The sequence below is a fragment of the Balaenoptera physalus genome (assembly GCF_965194825.1).
Source record: "Balaenoptera physalus genome assembly, chromosome: 14".
NCBI lineage: Eukaryota > Metazoa > Chordata > Mammalia > Artiodactyla > Balaenopteridae > Balaenoptera > Balaenoptera physalus.
Genome location: NC_138893.1, coordinates 36,591,369 through 36,611,279, shown reverse-complemented (window position 1 = coordinate 36,611,279; position 19,911 = coordinate 36,591,369). Strand labels below are relative to the sequence as shown.

The 19,911-nt window shown below is 51.4% G+C and overlaps 1 protein-coding gene across 4 annotated transcripts in view; it reads right to left on the bottom strand.

Moving 5' to 3' along the window:
- Nucleotides 1–19,911, bottom strand: part of HSPA12A (heat shock protein family A (Hsp70) member 12A) — a 162,105-nt gene that overhangs the window by 60,959 nt on the left and 81,235 nt on the right. For 2 of the 4 annotated variants that reach the window (XM_082423407.1, XM_082423406.1), the window contains exon 1: nt 6,749–6,939. The exons of 1 other annotated variant lie outside the window; for it this stretch is intronic. Coding sequence is in view for 1 of the 3 variants with exons in the window: in XM_082423406.1 (XP_082279532.1) it covers nt 6,749–6,791 (43 nt within the window). In the remaining 2 variants the exon portion in view is untranslated. Of the gene's footprint in view, nt 1–6,737; nt 6,940–19,911 lie in introns of those variants that run through there. One more of the 4 variants, XM_082423408.1, reaches the window with a different exon arrangement.

Genomic DNA, 19,911 nt, shown 5'->3' with positions numbered 1-19,911 from the left:
GACTGTCATACAGAATGAAGTAAGTCAGAAAGAGAAAAACAAATACCGTATGCTAACACATATATATATGGAATCTAAAAAAAAAAAAAAATGGTTTTGAAGAACCTATGGGCAGGACAGGAATAAAGATGCAGACATACAGAGTGGACTTGAGGACACAGGGAGGGGGAAGGGTAAGCTGGGATGAAGTGAGAGAGTGGCATGGACATATACACACTACCAAATGTAAAATAGATAGCTAGTGGGAAGCAGCTGCATAGCACAGGGAGATCAGCTTGGTGCTTTGTGTCCACCTAGAGGGGTGGGATAGGGAGGGTGGGAGGGATACGCAAGAGGGAGGAGATATGGGGATATATGTATATGTATAGCTGATTCACTTTGTTATACAGCAGAAACTAACACACCATCGTAAAGCAATTATACTCCAATAAAGGTGTTAAATAAATAAATAAATAAAATAAAGACCTGGGCCTGCTGGACACGAAGCCGTGGGGCCTAAGGCTCAGGCCGTGTCTGCCCCTTCCCAGCAGTGGGATCTCGTCCAGCCCTTCTTTCCTCTGAGCCTCCCGGACGAAATGCAGCCTCTGATAACTGCCTTATCTCCATTCACAGGATTCATAATAATAAACAATAATAGTGGACAACAGCAAGTATTCACCATGAGCCAGGAAGTGTACTCAGCACTTAGCAGGGGTTATGGGAGTAAATAAAATCCACTCTGGGATGGGTACTAAGGTTATTCCCACTTTACAGATGAGGAAACTGAGGTGGGGGGGAGTAAGTAAATTGCCCAGAATCCCATTGCTGATAAGTAGTGAAGCTAGGATTGGAATCCAAGCTGACTGCCCTTGTAAAATCCCATTGGAACATTCTCTCTTCCCCACCTGGCCAACCCAGAGCGGCACACTCTAGTGCAGGGATCCCCAGAGGGAGGGTCCCATTCCCCCGGTGCGCCAGGGACCAGGCAGTCACATTTCACACTAATTCTCGCCCAATTATAAGACTCATTGATGGGCTTTGCAAATATATCCCCAGGCCCCATTTCCCTGGTGGGTCTAATTCCAGAAAATCTGGGAATGAGAATTTTAATGACCTCCCCCCAGGTGATTCCTAAAGCTTTTCCCTTCCTGTTCAAGCCCCTCTTGAGCCTGTTTCCATGAAAGAGTCTGATGCTCCCATGTCCTTGACCTCCTCTAAAACTCTCTAGTCTCCCTCTGTACCCAGAGCGCAGCCTCAGCACAAAACCTTCTGCAGGCAGCAGGATCTGCCTAAAGTGTACTAACTCCATGTGGGTTCCATGCATTTGGGCTATGGTTACCTTCTGTTTGTGGAAATGATACAGGTTTTCTATTTATGGAAGTGATATAAATAAGACTCTTAAAATAAGTGCATTAAAGAAAAACAGTAGATCAATTTTTAAAATAATACATTATAGTTTGGGTGGTCGGTACAAAAGAAGGGAACCTCAAGTAGCTAAAGACAGACGGAGAAGCAGTTCCCTGAGGATAAGAGGTGCCTGAGGAGGCTTTCCTGACAGCCCTGAGCTCTGTTCTAGCACCATCCCCAAGAGCTAGGTCACGTGGAGGAATGCATTTAATTCCGCTCAGCCTCAGTTTCCCCTTGTGTAAAATCACCCACTTCATGGAGTACTTATGAAGATTTAATGAGATGAGACAGGTGAAGTATTTAACACAGGGCTGGTGCTTAAAACTCCCTGGTGACTCAGACGGTCCAGCACCAGGGAGTGGACCGTGTCTGCAGCTCCCTCCCCTCCACTCCCACGTGCTAAGGTCCCAAGTCTGAAATGCAGACATGTGAAAACTCAGTGACTCTCAAACTTGGCCACTCACCCAAAGAGGTCCTGATATAATAGTTCTGGGATGAGGCCTGGGCACCAGGAATTTTAAAACACTCTCCAAGTGCTTCTAACAGGCAGCCAGGATTAAGAACCACTGTGGTAACTAACCCCAGGGAATGTCCAGTGGCCAAAAAGTGTGGCTCCTGACACCACCTGCTCCAGGACCAGCCCTGGATGGCCGCTGCCCTCATTCTTGCTTCCCACCAGTGGACTCTGCAAAGATGGGGAAAGGTGTTCAAAAGCGTTCAAAACAGTTTCTTGCCCATCCGTTCTCTCCACTGTTCCCACAACAGACCCAGCAGGCATCATGCACCCCTTTCACAGACCAGGCAAGGAAAGCTTAGGTGGAGCTGACTCGCAGTCTTTGGGCTCCAAAGCCACTTTGCTCCTCCAGCCCTCTGCACCTCTAGTGCACATCTGGACCAAAAGCAGGACTGGGAGTCATTTGCAATAAACGTAACGCAGCAAGGATTTGCAGAGCCCGCTGCGGTGGGGTGAGGGTCGTTTCTGAGCGGTGCTTGCTCTTCTTGGTCGTCTCCTTGGCTCACCCGGCTCTCCTGGCAATGCCCAGACCCGGGTGGGAGGCGATCGCTCCCTGCCACATGCTGCTTATTCATTAAACCCCTGGTTCCTCCCTGCCATTCTAATTATGCGCAGCGATAATAAAGAAGCTTTCTCCCTCACCAAAGAGGCCTATTTATGCGACGAGAGCACTTCGCCCCCACAAGATTGAGTCGTCACTCAAAGCCTTGTTGGAATCAAAGTCGCATCTCTTCAGGGATTGACTGAACCCCACCCACCTCCCCCTCCAGCTTCCGCCCACTCCTGGGCATCCGCGTTTCTAGAAGTGCCACTTCCCTGTGGAGTGGGCAGGATGTGGATGCCATTCCCCACTGCTATGCTCCCTCACAGCTTGCTGACTGAGATTCACTCAACACACAGTAGGACATTTATTGAGCACCTACTATGTGCCTCCCTAAGAGTATGGAAATGAAAGACACAGTCCCTGCCCCTGTTCGGAGAAAAGGGATTGAGAGTAAGAGCACAATCTTTTAGGTTCCATGACCAATTCATACCCCAACTCCAGCATTCATTGGCTGGGTGAATAGATTCATTGGCTGGGCAAAGTTACAGAATTTCTCAAAGGCCTCAACTGCCGCATCAACAAAATGGGGTAATAATAACACCAACCTCCTGGGGCTGTTGGGGGAGTCAGTGGGATATTCCCATAGGAAACTGGAATGAACGCTAGTTGGGATTAGCCATGGTTAGCACCAAAGGCTTTGCCCCACACAGGCAGGATCTCATCCAGATGGAGGAGTCCAGGAAGGCTTCCTGAGAAGTGATACCTGAGCTGAGTTTTGAAGGATAAGCAGGAGTTTGCTAGAGAAAGTGAGGATGTTCCAAACAGGAGGAACTGCATGAGGGTCACAGGAGATGACAGGGCTCTGGGAAACGCAGGAGACGGTGTGGGAAACATGCACAGGCGTGCATCACGGTGACAGGGGACAGAGCTGCAAGGCAGGTGTGGACATGCAAGTGGATCCCATGGCCACAGCCCTAACTAGTGATACCCAGAGCATCACTTCGACTTTTTCTTGGCTCCTTTGGGAGCTGCAACCAGCACCCTTCCACGCCCATCCAGAGTTTGGGGGCCACAGGAAAGTGAGGCAGCCGCACTCTATTAGTCATGCACTCATTCATGCAGACGCTCAACACAACTCCCAGAGGGCCCAGCACATGCTGCGAGACCACCTCCTAACCCTCACTCAGCCCGTTTCCAGATGTGCCACGCTGGCCTGGCAGCTTTCTCCTCAGTGAAATAGGGGTAAAAGTGCCCCCTCCTAGAGTCATTCATCCAATAACAAATGTGATCAGGGCTGAGTGAGATAATTCAGTATTCTCAGATTTCAATATAAACTGAGTCTTCAATAAATGTCACAATTTAAAATGTTTATTTTTATTACGATTACCTGCCAGGATGGTAAGAATCCCATCTCCAAAGCCCAAAGCACTGCTTCCAGAGGTACCCCCAACCCAGGCAAAACCCCTGCTTGCTGTGCCTCTCCTTCCCTTCCCCCCACCCTGGAGCAAGTGACCTGGTTTCCACTGCCCACACCTAGCCCTGACTCGGTCACCACAGGAGCTAGTCCAGCCTGAACCACCCCAGCCCCCCAGTTCCCCTCATCCTTCTAGGGCGCCACATGTCAACCAACTCAGGTATTGGTGGGGCAAGACTGAGGGTCATCTCAGCCTTTTTGGTCCAAAGCTCCATGGGTTAAAGGGTGGACCTTCTGATTCTATAAAGTAACTAATTTAAATGTTCTATTAACGAAATTTGCAAACACATACAAAGCAAATGGAATAGTAATGAACCATCAGGTACCCACCCCCCTGCTTCAATGCCTACCAACCTGCCATTCTTGTTTCACAGGCACGTCCCCCACTTGATTTACTGGGAAAAGTTTTATAGCTTTATGGCCATCCCTTCTAGCATACCCCACCACCTGGGGCTCCCACTGCTTCCAAGTCCCAACACACTTTGATGCCTCTGGCACCGAGAGAATCCTGGAAATAATCCCCTGAAGAGCAATCATTTTTATGTCCCTAATAGAATGGTAATCACTGGCCCACAGGGGCTATACAGGATGGTGGTGAAGGGCTGGAGCCCTGGAATCAGATGGCCTAGATCCAAATCAATACTCACTAGATATGTGACCTTGGATAGGTCATTCAACCTATGTTTAGATTTCCTACCCAGTAAAAGGGGAATGCTGGTACCAGGTTTCTTGTGTGGCTTTAAGAAATAGAATAATGCATGTTCATTGCCCAGCACAGAATATGCAGTGAGGAAACCTTAGAAATAGACGTGTTAGGTGGTGGGTGAGCAAGCTCTGCTCCTATGAGATACTATTAATATCTCTCATTTTATAGATGAAGGGATGGAGGCCCGAGAGAAGCAGTGAGCTGCCAGGGACAGCCTGCTCTGTGTCCCAAGTCCATGTGCCTGGAATTGTCACAGCATGCCTTGAACCACAGATCACTGGAAGTGAAGAAACACTCTAGAATAGATACAGGCAGCAGTGGCAGGTGGCCCAGCACACCCCGCATGTCTCCCCATTCTGGATGGGGAGCTCTCTCAGCCTGAGAAGAGACAACTACACAGCGCCCCTGTGAGTGTGTGTGCAGGGTAGGGGTGCTGAATTCCATTTTTCTAGACAAAGTGGGGGAGGAGGCTGGTACACGTCGCTGCTCACTCTTCTGATTTGACAAATCCTATGGCCAACCTTGCACTGGATATAGCCACCCACTATTCTAGCATGAGAGGCAAGAAACTGCTTCACTAACTTAAGCTTTAGCAGTCCTTAGCAGTTCTGATGTCCCTCCCTATCATCCTACTTTTTTTTTTTTTTCCAATTTAAAGGAGAAGGGTGGGGAAAAGATAAATCAATCCAGTTGCTGAGTGATGTTCAGACAAAGACAGCCTCCAGCCCATTGCCCGTGTTTGCCAGCTGAGGAGGGGCAGGGGAGGGGGTCAGATTTGGGATGCTGTATTTAGGCCCCGCCTGGACTCTCCACGTCCCTTCCAGGAATGAGCCTTGTCAGGATCTCCCCCTCCCCCCAGCACTCCCCCACCACTGCAGTGTCGTGTCGGGAGGCACCTCCCAGATCCGCAGGAACAATGGGCTGGGGAGGGGGCAGGTGCGACTCGGAGCTCATCAGTGGGCGAGGGGACGCGGCCACAGACAGCAAGACTGTGAGTACACTTCTCGTGGTGGTTGTGCTGCCACCTGAATCAGTTTCCCCAGCTCCGGTGGGGTCCCCGCAGAGCCGAGCGCTCCTTTCCTGGATGAATTTCCCTTACGCCCTAGGCATTTTAATTTCGTCCTCGCTAGGAGGCTTGCCTTGTCGCTCCGGAGGAAGCCCCCGGGCCACGCTCCCCTCCAGCAGCTGCTACTGCCAAGGCCCTGCAGGTCAGGGATGCGCGGCACCCTCCGTGCGCCCAACTTTCCCCACTTGGGACCCACAATCCTGGCCAGCCTGTCCCCTCTGCTGGCGAAAGCCATGATTTATAGCCCTGGGATCCAAGAGCTGTCCCTCCTCTTTCCCCCACTCCCAGGTCCAGTCTCGCTCCTTCCCCTCCCTCCCCCCACTTTCTGAGCCTGAACCACGCTTCCCAAAGAAAGCGGCCCTGGCACATTTGCGAAATGCGAGCGTCTGTCCTCTGCACTGGGCGCCGTCTCCTCCCTCCAAGCCCGGGCAAGAAGGGATAGAGGAGCCCCCGCCGCTTCCCTCTTCCTCAGCCCAGAGAATCCCCGGGGATGGGCGGGGATGGAGAGTGAGATGCAGTTCGGCCCGGAGCTACAGCCGCCACTCCGGGTGCTTCTGTCCGGCCTCGTCGGGGTGAGAGAACAGGTCCAAATCTCTGACTCCCCCTGGTGCCCACCCCCGCCTCGCTGAGTCACGAAAATGAGCCGCTGGGGACACCGGGTCACCCCGAGGCCGGCCGTTTAAATAGCCAGCGCGGGCGTCCCCGCATAGCACGCAGGGGACGGACATGGGGGACGGTTCTCACCCAGACGTGCATTGGGCCCCCGCAGGAGGCGACATCCCGCGGCAGGGACAGTGGGGTGTCCGGGCGGGGGCTGCGGTCCTCGCCGCAGTGTCCGCACCCCAGCTGGGAGCGGAGCACGTGACCAGCGCGCCACCCATGGCCCCCTGGACTCCCGGCCCCGCCGCGGTTGTGACCCCGGCCCTGCCTGCTAGGGAAAGGTGGAGCGGAGACGCCTACTTTCCCGCGGCCCGCGAGGGGACTGCGGGGCGCCGAGCGCGCCTCATTCCTCCTCCGCCCGCCCCGCCGCAGCCGCAGGACCCGCACCCTGCGCTCACCTCGGGGCCCAGTGTCGCTGCCGCCGGCCTCCTTGTCCGCCATGGTCGCGCAGCCCCCGCCCGCGAGAGGAGCCTCCGGCGCGGCGCCCGTGCCCGTGCAGGTCCCTGTCCGTGTTCTCGGCGGGCGCTCGGGCCGGGTCTGAGCCGCCGGGTAGCGGGAGCACTGCTCTGACGCGGCCTCCGCCGCAGCTCGGGCTCCTCCCCCGTGCTCCTCCAGGGCCCGCCCCGCGCCCCGCGCCCCGCCCCGCCCCGCCCAGCCGGCCCGCCTGGGAAGGAAGGCGCGGCGTCCGGCCCAGCGGAGAGCCCCGGGTCCTCCCGCCCGGAGCCGCCGCGCCTAGCCGGGCCCCTCCTCTCCGGGCCTCAACCCTGAGGCGGCCGCACGCCGGGTGGTGGCTCGCCAGCCGGCCGGAAGCAGGCGCACACAGGGCGCTCGGGTGGGCGAGCGGCGGGGACTGGATTTCAGGCCCCCTTGGCCCCGCTACGCGCCAGACCTTTGGAACGGCCGGGGGCTGAAGCCCTACAGCAAGCACTGCACACGCACCCCACTCTCCAGAGGACGCCCATTCCAGTTTATTCCTCTCCCCTAGGGTCCCAGAGGAGCGGTCAAGGACCCGCGCAAAGGCGGAACCCGGCGCGGCCAGCGCTCAGGCCGCAGACCGAAGACCTGAGCTGGGGCGGTGCTGTGGGCACCGACGCGGGCGTCCGCCCCCAGGCCGCCTGCCGGACTCCATGGCAACTCGGGACCTGGGAGGCGCTTGCTGCGGAGGCTGCGTGGAGCCTTGCATATATGGGCTCCTACCCGGGCCCTCCTTACAAGTCTGAGAATAACGACATTAATAATTCAGGGCTTGGGAGGTCAGTGATTCATTCTCCCTGTCCTCTGGCTCCACCACACACGTGCCACGGGCACCTGTTCGGTCCTGGCCAGGTGGCTTCTGAGTCCGCTGTGCAAAGAGGCAACCAGGGCCGTGATAAGATTCTAATGATCACAGTCCCTGGATCCTTCCCCTTGTGCCTGACACTATGCTAAGAGCTTAAGAGCCTTATCTCATTTTCTCCGAATAACTTAGAGTTGGGGACCAGAGGTCCCCATTTTGCAGATAAGAAAACTGAGGTTTGAAGGTGTTAAGTGATGATTCCAAGAACACACACAGCAAGTAAGTGCCCAGGCTGGAATCCCCACCTAGGTCAAAACCACCAGCTTTCCCTCTGCCTTGAGATGGGCCACAACTCCAAAAGGGCACTTAGGGGAGGTGTAATCGTGCAGCCCGTTTATGGAAGAGGGGGTGGGCAGAGGGCTACAGGGAGAGCCCAGAGACTGGGGTCTGCTCAGAGGGTAATGGTCTGGGTGATGAGTTAAAAGGATCAACTTGTCGTCTATCTGCCTGCATTAAAAATCCCAAATGTACAGTCTCTGACTGTGTGTGAGACCACGGGCAAGTTATTTAACCTCTCCAAGCCTTAGTATTTTCATCTGTGAAATGGGTGCAACAGGAGAACCCACTTCCTAAGACTGAAGAGGACTAGATGAGATGATGCGTGTAATATGTTTCACTTGGGGTCTGGTGCATGATATGCAGTCCAACAAGTATTAGATATTATTAAGTCATAAGCTTTTTAAAAAGTGGACAATGGCCAGTTGGGTGGGGCAGTGGGCAGTAAGGGCATATGGAAGGGGGGCTTCCAGAGTAGAGAACAGTGTCTTCCTACAGAGCAACCTCTCCTTACCAAGGTGGCTTGCTTGCTCAGAGGAAGACCCAAGAGATGGTCTGGAGGCCAAGAGTATGTAGCACCCAAACACAGGCCAGAGGAAGGGTTGAGGCAGCTGTCCAGGTGACAACCTGGATGAGCAGGCTCAGGATGAAGAGTAGAAGGGCCGCCACTGGCCCTGCATCAACCCGAGAGCTGCCTTCCCGGTTCAGCTCATATGTCCCCAGTGCGTGAAGATGGCCGGGCTGCGGCTCCCTGGATTGGAATATGAGAGGGCAGGGACAGTCACCAGCACTCTGTCCACTAAGCTTCAGTGTCACGTGGACACATGCCTAGGCAGTGACGCCAGAAAGAGCTTTCTATTAAACATGGTTCTGATTGAGTCTCTCTTGTGCTCAAAACCATGCTGGGCTTCCCTCATCTATGGGAAAAAGCCCTGACTCTTTAGAGAGACATGCAACATGTTTCACAATACTAGTGAGCCCAACCTTCCTCTTCTGTAGTCTCTTTCCCAAGAAGCCTTTCCTCCACCAGCCTTCCTCGGCCACGGTCACAAGCTGCCTGTATCTCCATGTTTGGCACCCCCTTCACTTCCCTCCTCCACCTGCCCACATCCAGACATCCGTCAAGGCCCCAGTCCAAAGCCGTCAGCAGAAGGAAACCTAGGACACTGCCCCGCACCCCCAGGCTCCCACGGTATTCTACATACTCACACACCTCTCTTTTTGTCCTCCTTCTACACTGTCTGCTGCCCAGGCTGTACTCAGGAGGCTCCACCGTCTATCTGCAGGGAAGCCCACCTCCACACCCAGGGCTGGACTTTCCTCCAGGGCTCCAGGCCTACTGAAAGTCTCCCCAGGGTGCTTCCCAAGCCCTTCCCACTCAACCAAAGCCTGGCTCATCCTCTCCTGCCCTCCCTCCTGGGTGCCTGGTCTCAGTAAAGGCAGCACCACCCTCCAGTCGCCAAGCCACACACCTGGGCATCGGTTTTCAATGCTCTCTGCATCCATCCAAGTTTATTCAGTCTCCAAGTCAAGTGTTGCCCAGTTGATCTCTCTGTCCTCACGGCCACCTCCGTGTCCAAGCCCCATCAGCTCTCACTGCCTACGGGTCTGCAGGGCCCCCTCACTGGTCGGACCTCTGGCTCCTGTCCTGCCCCCTCAGTCCATTCTTTGGGAATCCAGTCTGCCCTGCCCACCTCTCCAGCTCCATCTCTTCCCTATGACTTCTTTCAATCCCTCCCGCCCACCCTTGTCTCTCTTATGCTGGGATCTCAAACACCTTAAAATGCATTTGAGGTTTGGACCACTCCTCCCCTCATCCTGCTACCACCAGCAACCTGGAGAACTCAGCATGGATCTCCCCAATCCAGGAAGCCTTCCCTGCACCCCCATTCTGGCCTGGGTGCCCCTCTTCAGTGTCCTCATGGCACCCTGTCCCTACCCATCAGGGTCCTGACCCCCGGTGTCAAGACCTTGGCCTTGGCAGCCTGTCAGAACCAGCAGGAAGCCCACAGCCCTTGCCCTCCTACCACCTGCTATGGAAAGGCCTTGGGCACCATCTGCCCTCTCCCCTGACCCCCAGCTGCGGTGACAGGAGAGCATGTGAGGCAGATGAGCAATGACATTCAGGCCCTGCCGTGGGCAGAGAGCAGACAGTTTTGATTTTCAGGGAGCATGAAAGGCGAGGCACTCTCTGCCTTGGGTTTGCCCTCGTGGCTTTAATAAGCATCACAGTAGTTAAGAATCGCCCTGGTGAGCACATGCTCAGCAAGCCAGGTGCTGGGATGGTCTGCACGCACCATCTCACCGAATTGTCACGGTGGCCCTTGCTGTTTTACAGGAGAGGACGTGGAAGCACACGGAGGTTGAAGCGCCTGCTTGGCTTCCTCAGGCTATTAGTAGCAGAGCTGGGATTCAGGGCCAGGCCCGTCTCTTGTCACTGGACATCAGGAAGGGCTCCCTCCATCCTCCTTTGATGCCCATGGTCTCTTCCCTAACAGCAGCCAGAACCCTTCTGCTGCTACCAGATCCTACATGAACTGGCCTCCTGACGCCTCCTGACTCTCACGCCTTCAGCTCTCCCCTCCCTCAAGCACAGGTCACCCATCTGAGCATGCCAAACTGGCCCCGCCTCAGGGCCGCTGCCCTCGTTGGTCACAGGCCCCAAGAGCGTCACGGGCCTTGCCCCTCCCTTCCTTTGGGCACTGGCACCTTCCCAGACCATTCCATCTAAGGCTGCTGCCCCTCCCCACTAGGAATTAAGCTCCATGAGTATAGGATCTCGGACTCTGGGGCTCACCTCTCTATCCCAGTGACCAGAACAGTGCCTGGCACATGGCAGGCACTCAATAAATGCTTGATGGTGGATGGACTGACTCAGTCAGTGAAACCAGAACACAACAGGCTTTGCCCAGCAGGAAGGACCAAGCCCGCCATCGGGACGTTACACTGACTCCCGGGGGCTCTCTCAGCCGTTTCAGAGCAAGTCAAGTCCAGATCTGTGGGAGGTCACTCGGCAGCAAGTCTCCTCCAGCTCCCCTCCAGAAACCCCTCCTCGCAGTGCTCCCCGTGGATGTCCCACAGCACCCTCCATATACGATTTCTTCTCCACCCTCGGCCACTGGAGCAGTGAGGATGCCCCACCCCACCAGTACCAATTTCACATCTCAGCTGGACACTTGAGTCCCAAAAAGAGGCCCAGGCCAGAACCAAGTCACCACCTTCCGGTCCCCTCATGCTGGTCACTCCAGCCACATGGGTCTGTCCTCAGGTTCCCAAAAAGCCCATACCTCCACTGGGAGCCCATTCTCCGCTCATTTTGCCAAGTAAACCTCTATCCTCCTCCAGGTCTCAGCTTAGATGGCACTTCTTCCAGGAAGCCCTCCAAGACAGCATGAGGCCCTCCTCTGTCCTCTGCACCTGACTCCCCAAGCGTTCCTGTCCTAGCACTTATCACAACTCAGGGGTCAGTGTTATTATTAACCCACTGTATAGATGACAATACCAAGGCCCACCTAGTTAAGAAGATGCAGAGCTGAGACTAGAACTCTGAGGTGAGCACTTGGGTTGTTCTCGGGTTGTTCCAACTTTAGGCTGCCCATCTCCCCCCCTCTAGCTGCAGCTCCCCAAGGGTAGGTGGGCCACGGCCACATCTGTAGCTTCCAGACTCTGGCATGGTACCTGAACAGACAGCTAGTTAAATGCTAAAGGCAAGCAGCCTCCTCAGCTTCAGGCCCTCACCTTTCTCATCCTCTCCAGGGTCCTCTTCACCTACCCGTCCACAGACACCTCCCGCCAACAGCCTCCCTCTTTGTTCTTTGGTCCAAACAAAGACATACCCTCCCCCCTCCAATATCAATTCATGCAAAAGGAAGCCCAAGCCCAGAGGCCCACCCAGCTAACTACTCCACCAGGCAGCCAGGATACCCTGTCACCTGCACCCACCGCCCACTGTGAAAAGGGCTCGACACACTGGACAGGTGGGGAGTGGGTGGCCGAGGGCAGTGGCTGAGTCCTCCAGCCCCAGCTCAGACGAAACTGCAGAACATTTGCTGATGGATCTACCGCTGAGGGCGCTGGTCCTGTGGACTCATCGGGACATGGGACAGGGGAAGTACAACCGGAGGAAGCAGAGTGGAGAAGAGCATGGGTCAGGGGGTCAGCCAGACCAGAGTCCAAATCTGGACTGAGCCCCTCCCCGCTCCCTTCAGGTGACCTGGGGACACAGCTCCCTTGGTCTGTTTCTTCATCTATAAAAGGGGTTGATAGTCATAGGTAGGATAATTATGGGAGATAATATATGTAAAACACTCAGCATAGGGCCAGGCTATACATGCCACAGTAAATAGGACTTCTTATTGTTTAATTTGTAAATTTGGACCACAAAAATGCCTACTCCTTGTGTATTATAAATTATAGAATGGATCTAAGCAAAATTTTCTTGGCTGATAAAGACACACAGAAGATACAGGGGTGAGAGGCTTTTTTTTTTTTTTTAATGTTTATCCCCAAAAAAATTCTTTTTAAGTTTGAGAAACACTGATACTCATCCAAATCTGAGACTTTATGTAGGAAGTTTCCAGTAAAAGCTGCTTTGGACTTTATGATATGGCACCAGAATTTTGTCTATAAACTAAATATCATAAAAGTGACTCCTTTATAGCAAGACCAAGATTCAGATGAGCTAAGGCAACATAAAAACGTATGGGGAAAGCCTGGGCATGTGTCAGGTCCTTGACCTCTGACTTTTAGTACATTTTAAAAATCCAACCTCATAGCCGAATCACGGTGTACAGTTTATACATCCTTTTCCCTTCAATTTCCATCCCATCTGGTGTGAATCAGCCTCTCCATTAACATTGCAAAACACACACCACATATACAACATGGGCTGCTGCATGACTCTTCCAGCGGAAAAATTCAAGGGCCAGAGAAAATTATTTCTCAAGATATTACAATCACTACGACCTGCAGTGTAAACTTTGGAAATGCCTGCTCAGGTAATGAAGGGTTATCCGAATCTTTTTAGTAAATATTTTAAACAGCAGAAGAAACGTCTGTGGTTACTCTCTCAGCAGCATTCTCAGAACTGCTCAAACCCTGGCCCTGCAAGCTCCTGGTTCATAATAAAATGGAACATTCTGGCAGTCACATCTCAAGGTGGACATTGCAAAGTGAAACAAGGCTCAGAGAAGGAAAATTGAAATGATGTATGGCCAGGGGAGGTCTCGCAAGAGCTGCAACAAAAGATAGACTGTTAGAGCCAAAAGTTTTCGTGTTACAGAGAAAAGCTACTGCTTTCCTCTTCTCTAGCTCACAGCCCAGTGCCCGGCTCACAGTAGGTGCATGATAAATATTTGTTGAAGAAATGAATGAATGGTCAAGTACATCAATAATGGAGTGGAAACTGGGGCGACACTAAATCTCTTGTTCAAAGTTGCATGATTGGTGACAGAGCTGGGGCCAGACTCCAGCCCGCTTACTCCCAGCTCAGCTCCACCACAAGCGCACCCCACGCGCGTCCCCCTCTGCAAAAGGCCCAGCAGGAGACGGCTCCTTCTGTGACCGATTGGTGATGACTGACTGGGACTCTGGTAGAGGCACTAAGGCCGTTTCCAGCTCTGTGGAAATGAGCCCGGTAGATGATGATATCCATGTCTTGGTGCCTTGACCCCCAGGATCCCTCCTCTCTAGCTTTCTAGAATTCTGTAACGGGCAAGGCGCGCTCTGCACAATGCAAAGATAAATCTGAGCGGATCCAGCCAGGTCCAGCCACCTGCAGCCTCAAAGGCCAAGAAGTGCCCTTGAAAACGCAAATCTCCCCCTAATCATGGTGCTGCCTGGTCACCCACACTCCTACAGCTGCCTGTCTAGATTGTTCGACCCCATCCCAGGGACATATGCACTAGATGGAGGCAGGCTGGTGTGCCCTCTTGGTCTGTACAGTCATGCGTTTACTTCCTGGTGCCAGACTCATCATCACGGTATTTGCCTGGAAAAGAGGCATAGGCAGCACTGGGCTGAAAGGAAAGGAGATCCGTCTTTAGGTCACCAAGTTCCTGAGCTCAGCCTGGTGGGATCTTATTTCTGGGCCTCGGTTTCCTCACCTGTAAAGTGGGGAGGTTACATTAAGGTGCTTTTTAGTCTTTCCTAAGGGCGCATGAAAAGATGTCCTTCAGTTCTGAAAGCTGTAGACCTTCATTTACTCCTTCTACAGATATTTACTGAGGTTTTACTACGTACCAGGCACTGTTCAAAACAGCCAAAATTTATACTCTTGGCCAGCAAGTCTCTATCTTTATTTGGGGGAAAGGTTGTCACAAACCCTCTTGGGAAACAGAGCTGTGACACTTCTCCCCAGAACCATGCACAGATTTGTACTCACCACCCACCCCACCCCATACAGCTCCAGGGTCTCAGCACCCTGAAGCCCAGTCAAGGACTCTTAGATGTCAGATTAAGAGCCAAACTCCAAAGCCTCTGCTGCTTGGCAATGAAACAAAATGGTGGCTTTTCTGCCGGTGGGGTGGGTGGGGGAGGCCGTGTCATGACGCAGCTTGTGATGGCGAGGGCTCTGGCATCAGACAGGCCTGGGTGACCCTGGTCAGGTTATACACCTTCTCACAGGCTCCACCTCTCCCTGTAAAACGTGGATACTGATGGCATCAACCTCACACGGTAGGAAGATCATTGGAGACGGTGCAAGTGGAGCGCTCAGCGTCCGGCCCAGAGCCAGCACCCCCCCGGCAGCAGCTGGGCCTGACACAAGCCGAACCATTGCACCAGGCCTGGCCCTTCGACCGGTACCTCCCTCCAGTCCCAACCTCAGATTTGCTCATCCTCACTCCCTTTATTAGAAAATTCCAGATCCATATGCTTGAGATGGATTTCCAATCTGGACAAAGCTCCGGGCCATGTGGGAATAAAGCACAGGCATCTTGACCTAAGTGAGGAGATGGACAACTGTGGGGTCTTTGAGGACTTCGTGGATTCAGGAAAAAGGAACAGCCTGTGGCTATAAGCTCTCTTAAGTCCTGTCTTCTCCACACCTCCCTTTGGTGTTTACTTTCCCTTGGCCTTTTTCCTCATTAACAAATGAGTGATGAGCGCCCCACCTCTGCACGGCCACCATCATCATGCCGGCACAGACCACCTCTTTCATCTCCTATCAGCTTCAGTCCCCTGAGCCCTCCAGCCGCTACTCTCATGTCCTCTTCAGTCCAGCTTCTGAAGCCGCCTGAGGGATGGCTGGAACGTTTGCAGAGATCCACTTTTCCTCTGGCCATAACCCCTCCGAAGACTTCCCACTGGAATTAGGATCAAACCCGTACCTGTTTCCCAGGCCTATGAGGCCCTGCAGATGTAGCCGTGTCCACCCTACCAGCCTTATCTCGGTCACACCCCTGTTCCCTTCTCCGACTCCTGGCCCTCTGCTAGACCATATGACGTATTTGCAACAATTAGAACAAGGGCCCCTTTCTAAGACACTTCACTTCCAACTGCTGGAAAACCAGCCTAATATGCTTAGTCGAAATAACATACTTGTTCCATGTGCCAGAAAATGGAAGTAAAAAAATATGCAGACCCACAACGTCTAGGATGCCTCCCAGGGTTGATCAGTTCACAACCTGCCCATACTTCTATGGTCCTTTAGCAGGCCCAGCTCTTGCTGCCTCACCCTCTGCTGACCTCTGCCCCCACCTCCACCCCTGCTTTATATCATCTGACTGGCTCACTTTAAAGGTCAGCTCCTCGGAGAAGCCCTCCCTGGCCTCACCTGCTGTTCCCTGTCTTATCATGCCACCCCATTTCTCCATGGCACACACATACTTTAAAGTCATTTTGCTTATTTGTTTATTGTGAGCCTCCCCCACTAGGTTATAATCTCCATGTGGGCCGTAGTAATAATGAACATTTATTAAGCACTTGCTGTGTGCTAGACACTGCTGGACACTTTACTTCTATTGCCCCATTCAAACTTCACCGCAATGCGGAAGAGGAAACTATATTATTATTGTCCCCATTTTACAGACAAGGAAACTGAGGCCCACCATGGATACCCAGGGAGTAAGCAGCAGAGTCAGAATTTGCACCTGGGCAGGCTGAGCTCAGTAGAGAGCCTGGGTCTATCCTGCATCCCATGGAGAGTTGTGCAGGACTGTGTCTCCACACCTAGCCTGGCACCTGGCACCTAGCAAGGCCTCAAGAAACATGTTGAATGAATGAACAAATCATCGAATCTGGAAGGCAGAATTATAGTTTAAAAAGCACCCTCCCATCTCACTTGAATCATAAAGCACTCGCAGTGAGGCGTCACTATTCTCAAAATTTTTAGGATGAAAAAATGGAAGGCCTGGTGAGATCATGAGTAACCTTGGCTGAGATCATAATTCTAAGGGGCTGCTTTAAGCCATTCGTTTATTTTTGTGTTTTATTTTAAAATTGCATGTATAGTTTGCACTGTATTCAGTAATATACCTGCATTTGTTTTCTAAACAAAACTAACATCTCAAATTTATATTACTTGTTTTTAAAATGTCTTATTGCGGAAAATTTCAAGCATCAACACAAGTAGAGAGAATGATATAATGAACCCCCAGGTACCTATCACCCAAATTACTTAATTTTTAAAAACTAACTCTCCCAGGAAGAATTCACAGGAGCTGTCATTTACACGTTTTGTGTAAATATGCTCATTTAATGCTCACAGCCCTTCCTCTAAGAAGTACAAATTAGTATCAGTGTACATTTACAGATGGCGACATTAAGGGTAGGGAGGTCAAGTCAATTGCTGGAAGTCTTGGAGCTAGAAGAGGCAGAGCCAGGAATCACCCAGAACCGGCCAGCTACTTGGCAGTAAAGTACATGCTCTTAAACAAGTCAAGTCAAGGAAATGGGTCCATGCCCTCTTCCTTTTATACCTAAAGTTTGCATTAAAGTCGCACCATTTCCAAAAGCATCCCACTCCCAATCAGCTAAGACACCTGGCCATCCATTCATCCTCTCTTGCCTTCTTTCCCATTCATTCTCCAGTTCCATCAGACACGTGCCAGACCCCTCACTGTGCTGAGACACAAAGTCTAGCCAGACATGGACCTAGCCCTCTAGGAGCTCTTAGTCTCAGTGGAAAGGAGAGAAACAGACAGGCATAACCAAACTTCAAGCAGACCCTGACCAGTATCCAAGCATGCAAAATTTATAAGATACATGGTCTGGGCCTCACCCACCCTCTCTCTCCTCCATCAGGAAGCAAGGCCCTGCAGGGCAGGGGGCAGGGAGCAGAGTGGTTAAGGCATGTGGATTTGGGAGTTGGATTATACTTGGGTTTGAATTCCAGCTCCATCCTTTCCTAGCTGTGTGGCCTTGGGTAAGTCATCCATCCTCTCTGAATAACTTGTGAAAGAGGATTGATAAAACCACATATTCTAGAGCCATTGGAGCATTACATTAGATAATACTTAACCCGGTTTCTTCAACAAAGGAAGCTTTCCATCAGCGTTGGCCGTTATAATTGGCTGTTACTCACAACCAGTTCCCAGTAACGAGTGAGGCAGCTTTGTAAAAGAGTGTACACTTTTCCCAGTAGGATGCTTTTCTTAATCGCCCTCTCCTCAGAAAATCTGTAAATTTGGAAAATAAAATAAAATAACTTCTTAGCCTTCCTACTCAGCTGGCCAAGGTTTTCGGCCACTTGTGAGAAGAACAATCTGGTGGTCGGTGGAGCAAGGACAAAGATGCCCTGATGTTTCCCAGCCCCGCGCTGGCACACACCCATTATTCTACAAGCAAACCTATGGCCAGCAGGAGCCAAAGATCAGGCTCAGGCCATCCTGGGTCCCATCCAGCCTCTCGCCAGGACTTCCTCCCAGGTTGCTAAGGACCAAGAGGATTCCAGAAGGACACCAGGGGTCCTGGGACACACAGAGGGCACTTTGCCAACAGAGGTTATCACTATGTCGTAGTGGGACAAGCACCAGACCTGGCCTCAGGACCCCTGGCTCCAAGAGCCAGGTGCTGTACATATTTGCTGTGTGGTTTTGGGCAGGTCACCAAGCCCTCTGATGCCCAGTCTTCCCATCTGTACAACACAGATAAAAATCACACTTATTGCTCATGCCTCATCATGCCTGTCACAGACCTGCAGTGGAATCCCAGCTTTGCCACTTTTGTGATCTTAGTTACTCTAAGCCTTACTTTTGTCATCTGTGAAATGGTAATAATGATTGCCCCCACCTTCCAGTGCTGTTGAGAAGATTAAATGAGGCAATGTGTGTAGGGTGCTTGGCCCAGGGGCTGGCACACAGTAAGTGTTTGGTGATAGAGAATGGATGCTCCCTGGTAAAGAATGACCATAACACCGAGTTTCCTCTTCATCATCATCAGTTCCCTCTGTGTTTGCTTATTTTATGCTGGACACCAAGCCAAGCACTTGACTTGAGGTATTTCATTTCGCCTTCACAATAGAGCAGGCCTCATGCACAGGACTGGAGCAGCTCTCTTGGGCAACACAGTGGGTCCACAAGCCAGGCTCTCCCTGCCCCAACCCGGCATGGGTCTGCTACATGGAATTCAGGCACCAATGGCTACACAGCCAGGTAACGGACCTAAAACTGTCCCCCCAAAGGCCCTCCCAAGCTGGCAGGAGAAGGGGGGCAGAGAAGGAAGTAGACTTCTGCAATAACAAGTCTGCCCCTAGACAGTCTTCACCTGTAAAATGAGGAGAAAATGCACTGTCTTGAAACCCTGGCTCTCCATGAGGATTGAAAGTGCTACGGTCTGAGTAAAGGTAAGAGGGTATTATTTATTTTACCCTCCAAAAGGTTTGTCGTTCTAAGAGGGAAGGTTATAGCAATACAATCCTACCACAAGAAACAAGAAAAATCTCAAATAAACAACCTAACCTTACACCTAAAGCAGTTAGAGAAAGAAGCACAAAAAAAACCCAAAGTTACCGGAAGGAAAGAAATTATAAAGATCATATCAGAAATAAATGAAAAAGAAAGGAAGGAAACGATAGCAAAGATTAATAAAAATAAAACTGGTTCTTTGAGAAGATAAACAAAATTGATAACCCATTAGCCAGACTCATCAGGAAAAAAAGGGAGAAGACTCAAATCAATAGAATTAGAAATGAAAAAGGAGAAGTAACAACTGACACTGCAGAAATACAAAGGATCATGAGAGACTACTACAAGCAACTATATGCCAATAAAATGGACAACCTGGAAGAAATGGACAAATTCTTAGAAAAGTACAACCTTCCAAGACTGAACCAGGAAGAAATAGAAAATATGAACAGACCAATCACAAGCACTGAAATTGAAACTGTGATTTAAAATCTTCCAACAAACAAAAGCCCAGGACCAGATGGCTTCACAGGTGAATTCTATCAAACATTTAGAGAAGAGCTAACACATATCCTTCTCAAACTCTTCCAAAACATAGCAGAGGGAGGAACACCCCCAAACTCATTCTACGAGGCCACCATGACCCTGATACCAAAACCAGACAAAGATGTCACAAAAAAGGAAAATTACAGGCCAATATCACTGATGAATATAGATGCAAAAATCCTCAACAAAATACTAGCAAACAGAATCCAACAACACATTAAAAGGATCATACACCATGATCAACTGGGGTTTATCCCAGGAATGCAAGGATTCTTCAATATATGCAAATCAATCAATGTGATACATCATATTGACAAATTGAAGGATAAAAACCTTATGATAATCTCAACAGATGCAGAAAAAGCTTTTGACAAAATTCAACACCCATTTATGATAAAAAACCCTCCAGAAAGTGGGCATAGAGGGAACCTACCTCAATATAATAAACGCCATATATGACAAACCCACAGCCAGCATCATTCTCAATGGTGAAAAACTGAAAGCATTTCCTCTAAGATCAGGAACGAGACAAGGGTGCCCACTCTCACCACTATTTTCA